The following is a 6493-nucleotide window of genomic DNA, read 5'->3' on the forward strand; positions in this document are numbered from 1 at the left end:
ATTTAATATTTTTTATTATTTTATGAATGTTGTTTACACACCGTAAGATGAAGAGTTAAGATAGTATGTTATTGTAATTATTTTACCATTAATATTATTATTATTTTTATTATTGTTATTATTTGTTAACATTTAGATTTTTATATAAGTGACCAAAATTTTACAAAATAATTATTTATTCGCAACCTAGTTTTAGTCATCATAAGATTGACTCATTAATTCCATATTACAATTTCCAATTATGATATTTTTAAGAAATAAACTGATTCTAATAATGACTAAGAATTGAACAAAGAACTACTTCCTTCAAACAAAAAACTTAATAGGTATGCATTATGTTACTCATATGTAAGTTTGATATTTGAGTACATTAGTTCACTATTTTGGCCCCTAAAAATTAGTTGAACTCCATTAGTTGTTTTATGTATACACAGTTAAAATTAATAATAATAATAATAATAATAATAATAATAATAATAATAATAATAATAATAATAATAATAATAATAATAAATGCTTTTAAAAATATGCAAATTATAAAAATTAAAATACATATTTGTAATTAAATATTATTATTATTCATTTAAAAAAATTATCTTCTAATATTTTACTTTAGGCCTAAAAAAATGTTGAGTTTGCTAATCATATTAATGTTGGAAATATTGTAACAGCTTGTTGCATCCATTTTTCGGAGTAGAGTCGGGCCAAGATGCAGTCATACAAACATTGATATACGAACAACGTTCATCATTGGTTCAACCTTATGGAGTGACTGTTGCATAATTCATCAATCGCATTTCAACACTTAAAAATAAATTAGGAAAAGATGGTTTGAAAGATGAGGGCCTTGTGGTCCTTATAGGACAAGGTGCTGAGGGTAGAGTCTTAGGAAACATCTTTGTTGGAGACAAAGACTCGTTGTCATATCCAAGAACACCACAAGAAATATTGAGGATTGTGTATGAAAGTGGTAATGAATCTGTCCCCGATGGCTTCTACCCTGATGGAGGAAATGGTCCTATAGCAAAATCGTACTTAAAACTTACTTAATTAAAGCTAGGGATAATTGATTCTCTAGCTATTGTCATTACTTTGTAGACTATGATTCTAGAGAGTAAAAATATAATAAGCATCTTTATAAATATAAAGTTAATAAGCTCTCTCACACAATTTTTCTTCAAAAATCCTACAATAACATGCATGTAATTTTATTAATAATTATTATTTCATCTAATCAATCAAATTATACTACATTATCACTTCCTTGCACAATACTCTTTTTTCCTTACCTTATAAGTACATTTTTAAGAAGATCCCTCGTTCACGCCCATCACTATTGGATTTGGTGCATATATATAAATAGTAGATGATACGATCGAGTAGACTCTGATATCATTTTAAATTTTATATTAGGTCTAACTCATCCTCATAAAATCAATTTATCATGTGAGGATTACCTCTCTTTATATAGTACTATAGAGTTTATCTCTTAGCCGCATGGGACTTGAATTTTTCTCAATAATATTAAATTGCAAGTACAAATAGTTATAAAACTTTAATTCTGCTTGATGGTTGTAATTACGGTGATTACTTGATTTGTGTTTTAAAATGGAGCATCAAGTGTTTGATGATCTGAATAAGCGGATTTTGTTGTTTTGTTTGATCAATTGAAATTTGAACTCTAAGTACTAGTTAGTTTTATTTTGGGGGGAGGACTTATTTTACTCTTTTTTTTTTTTTTTTAATTTAGGAAGCTACGAAATTTTTTTTTGACAAAAAGAAAACGACAAACTTTCATTTAAATCGATAGAGTATATATTAAATACAAACACAAATTCAACATTACTAAAAACGGAAATAATAAATCTGTGAACTAAAATATAGACATAACATTCAGCCATTCATAACACTCAATCCAAACATACCCTAAGTGGTTAGTTTATTAGACAATAATGTTGGTTTGCTTTCCTATAAATAATTTTATTTTATCTTTCATTTACATCTTTTAATCTAAATGTTATTTTGATATTTATGGTCACTTATTTCAATTGAGTATGTATTGACCCGCATACTAAATGATTCTTCACATGGTGTCAAATCCTATTTCCATAAATGAATTTTATTCTCTAGTTAGTTTTCATCTTCTCTCTACACAATTAAAAATAAAAATTCATAATCAAATGTCATTCCAATCCTCCACAACATCATAAAAATTGTATGAAAATTGAAAATTTTGGTAGAAAAGTACTCTTCATAGTTCAGGGCCAACCTAAGAACCCTTGTTTTAGATTCACCAAAATATATATATTTTACTTTAGTTTTTATAATGTCCAGAAGTCCAGTACAAATATATTATAAAAACTCCTTAAGCCTCTAGCAACTTTGGGCAAAAGAAACCCCTCAAAAATAAGCTTTTGATTCCTATTTTTTTTTTATATAATCATTATTTTAATTGATATTTGTGTTGAGCGTACTTAATTAAATCGTACAATGATTCATTTATTTATGATAAGATTATTGTACCGATGAACTTTCTTTAAAACATAAAGACAACTTAGACATTGATTAGATTTATTTGTAGAACTTAAAATTCTAAAAGAGATAATACAAATAGAGAATAATACACCAATTGACATACTTGATTATATAACAAGGTTAGATTCTTTTCCAAATGCATACTTACGAATTCAAGCGCTCTCTCATTCCTTACTTTATTTAGACGTTTTCTCAAAAATAGAAATCAATGGATGTTTTCAACAACAACTACAGATCAACAACGTACGACGAGCGAATCTGGATAAACAACGAGTTCACAAAATTGTCGAGACGTGACTGATAAATTATGTGGAACATAAAAATCAATTTTAAATAATTAATAATAATTTTTGGAGCAAAAATAGAGTCAAAACGACCAAAAAAAAACTGCAGAAAAAATCTCACCGACTCGCTGGAAGGGTTTGACGTCAACTTCGTCAAAATATACAAATGAGTACTACTTCTTAAAGGTTTTGACGAGAGGAATTCAAAAATGATGCCAGTTTTTTTAAACGACAAATGTGTTGATCGGAATCGGCCAAAAACAACTCGCCCAAGGAAAGCAACACAGCTGTTTCTAATGAAATGGAACCACGATCGATAAAATGGATGCCAAAAATGGATTCAATGGCCGATTTTGTAAGGAATAGAGTTTGGGATTGATTCAATTGGTAAAGAATTAGTGGAACTGAAGTTGATAGGAAAAGGGGTGCAGATAACAGATGTACAAGTACAAGAATAAAACTAAAAGACCCAATACAAGATAGTTAAGTCTGAGGTAGAAATATGGGTGAAACGAGCAACTCGCGTGTATAGGAAAGAAAAGTTCAACAAGTAACAGTTCAAAATATTCAAAAGTAGAAATTAAGGGTATAAACAGTCAATTCAAAATTCATTTTCTAGTATTTCTAAAAGTCTTTAATAAATAATTTATTATACTAATCCACGCTAAAAGTTTTTCTCCAAAACATTCATTTTAACATAATATTATTTTTTCTTTAACATAGATAAATCTAATTTGGTTGACTAAATTTTCTTGATGTTATAAAAGAAATAGATAAATTTTCAAAAGTTTATTTCTTCATAAAAATAAAAATCATTGAAACATGAATTTACATTAATTGAATAATATAACAAAATAAACTAGTGAAAGTAGTAAAATGACATAAAATTCATGCTTAATTTTTGATTTTTTAGGAATGAAGAACAAAATAATAGAAATGTGATGCAAGAGGAAATTTAATAAAATTTAAAACTCAAAAAAGAGAAATATAATAAATAAGATAAAGTAAATAGTCAATTGGTTAATAAATACTCTGATAGATAAAAAAGAGCGTGTAGTTAATATATAGTATATATGATAGTTAAAAAGATATGTTAGACTATTATGTATTTGATTTTGAATAAGAGTCAATAAATTAAATAAGAGTAATAGAATAAAAATTCAATTATATATTCTTTTTCAATATATATATATATTTGGTTTACTAAATTTTCTTGATGTTATAAAAGAAATAGATATATTTTTAAAAGTTTATTTTTTCATATAGTAAAAATAATTGAAACAGGAATTTTACATTAATTAAAAAATATAACAAAATATTATAGTGAAAATAGTAAAATAACATAAGAGTTCATGCTTGATTTTTTTAGGGAAAAAAAAAACAAATGATACAAAGATGATGCAAAAGGAAAATTAATAAGATTTAAAATTTGAAATAAAGAAATAAAATAAATAGAATAAAGTAAACAATCAATTGGTTATGTATCATTATTTTACCATGTGGCACAAACTTTTTAATTGCATGAAACAAAACAAAAAATTATATAAGTGCATTATGCATAGGTTGTGACCATATTTAAAAAAATAGTAACATATTCATCATATCACCCATAAAATGACCTTAAATATGGCCTCCATTGTTCTTTTGTTAATTGGCTCTCTCATCTTGACCCCAAAGTCTTGTTCTTCTAAACCCATCTCCCAACAAAAACCATTAGATTCTGATCATATTGAATTTGCTCTTAATTTAGAATATTTAGAGGCTGAATTCTTTTTATATGGGTCATCAGGTCATGGGCTGGATGTAGTTGCTCCAAAGTTAGCAGAGGGTGGACCTTCTCCTATTGGTGGAAAATTGGCCGAATTGAGTCCCATTGTAAAGGATATCATCTATCAATTTGCTTTGCAAGAAGTTGGACATTTGAGGTTTAATTTCTCACTAGTATTTTTAAATATTAACTTTTATTATTATTATTATTATTATTATTATTATTATTATTATTATTATTTTGATAAAACCACTTTCTTATTAAAAATGGTTAAGGTGCAGTTTTAGATTTTTTTTTAGGTCTTTATTAAAAACAACTTCATCTCTAACATTTTTGTTCAGAAAATTTTAAAATTTATGTATTTTTAAATATCTAATTCAATATTATTTTAGATACACGGCCTTTGAATCATTATTATATAGGTGTAAAGTTCAAAAATAAAGCTATTTGTGGATCCTTTTTGTAGGGCTATTAAGAGCGCAGTGAAAGGGTTCCGTTAGATCTAAGCAAATCATCATTTGCCAAGGTGATGGATAGTGCCTTTGGTCGACCTTTGGTGCCTCCCTTTGATCCTTATGCCAATGATATCAATTTTCTTCTTGCATCTTATGTAATTCCTTATGTTGGTCTTACTGGCTATGTTGGTGCCAATCCACTCTTGCAAAATGCTACTTCAAGGAAGGTATATAATCTCAAGCTCAATCTTTGAAAACTTTTCAAACTAAAAGAAAAAGTATTTATCAAAAAGTAGATATGTACTTCTGATCTTATTGATGTATTTTATCTACGAAATTATGATTTTGTTTATATTCATTTATATTTATTTTTTTCATATTTATTATATTGATTTTATTACTATGCAGAGTCTATTATACCTCAAAGCAAGTGATTTAGAGCTTTAACACTATTTTTTTTTAGATTATTTAAAATTTAAATTTAGGTCCTCATATAAATTTGGACTATATCTATTCCGTATAAATTACTAAAATTTTACGAAGTGATTATTTATTCGCAACTTAGTTTTTGCCTTCACAAAATCGATTCATGTATTCGATATTATAATTTTTATTTTTTATATTTTTTAAAAATAAATGGATTCTAATAATGACTTAGAATTGAACAAATAATTACTTACTTCAAACAAATATTTTTTATAGATATGCATTATGTTAATCATATGTAACTTTGATATTTCACTATTTTGGCCCCTAAATATTTGTCAAACGACATTAGTTGTATAATGTATACACAATTAAAATTAATAATAATAATAATAATAATACTTTTAAAAATATTCAAATTATAAAAATAAAAATACATATTTATAATTAAATATTATTATTATTCATTTTAAAAATGTCTCTTCTAATATTTTACTTTGAGCCTAGAAAGTTATTGAGTTTGCTAATCATATTAATGTTGCATGTATTGTAACAGCTTGTTGGAGGCCTTTTGGGAGTAGAATCGGGCCAAGATGCAGTTATAAGAACATTGCTATACCAAGCGGACAATCAAAAATTACTAGTAAAACCTTATGGAGTGAGTGTCGCAGAGTTCACCAATCGCATTTCAATACTTAGGAATAAATTAGGACATGGTGGTTTGAAAGATGAGGGTCTTGTGGTCTCTAAAAAACAAGGTTCCGAGGGTAGCGTCTCAGGAAATATCCTTGCAGGAGATAAATACTCGTTGTCATATCCAAGAACACCACAAGAAATATTGAGGATTGTGTATGGAAGTGGCAATGAATCTGTCACTGGTGGCTTCTATCCTCATGGAGGAAAAGGTCGTATAGCAACATCTTACTTAAAAAATTAATTAAGACTATTAAGAATTGATTCTCTAACTATTGTTACTAGCTACTTGTAAACTACGATTCTAGTTCTAGAGAGTAAAAATACAATAA

General features: G+C 26.8%; 1 protein-coding gene across 1 annotated transcript; it reads left to right on the forward strand.

The window, feature by feature from the left end:
• Positions 1–4434: 4434 nt before the first annotated feature.
• LOC101511159 (desiccation-related protein PCC13-62-like) lies at positions 4435–6493 on the forward strand. The gene is given in 4 exon segments (XM_073364850.1): positions 4435–4744; positions 5054–5079; positions 5082–5269; positions 6025–6493. Coding segments are annotated over 4 exon segments (894 nt in total). The 5' UTR covers positions 4435–4445; the 3' UTR covers positions 6406–6493.

Source organism: Cicer arietinum, chromosome 1 (genome assembly GCF_000331145.2).
Source record: "Cicer arietinum cultivar CDC Frontier isolate Library 1 chromosome 1, Cicar.CDCFrontier_v2.0, whole genome shotgun sequence".
Taxonomy (NCBI): domain Eukaryota; kingdom Viridiplantae; phylum Streptophyta; class Magnoliopsida; order Fabales; family Fabaceae; genus Cicer; species Cicer arietinum.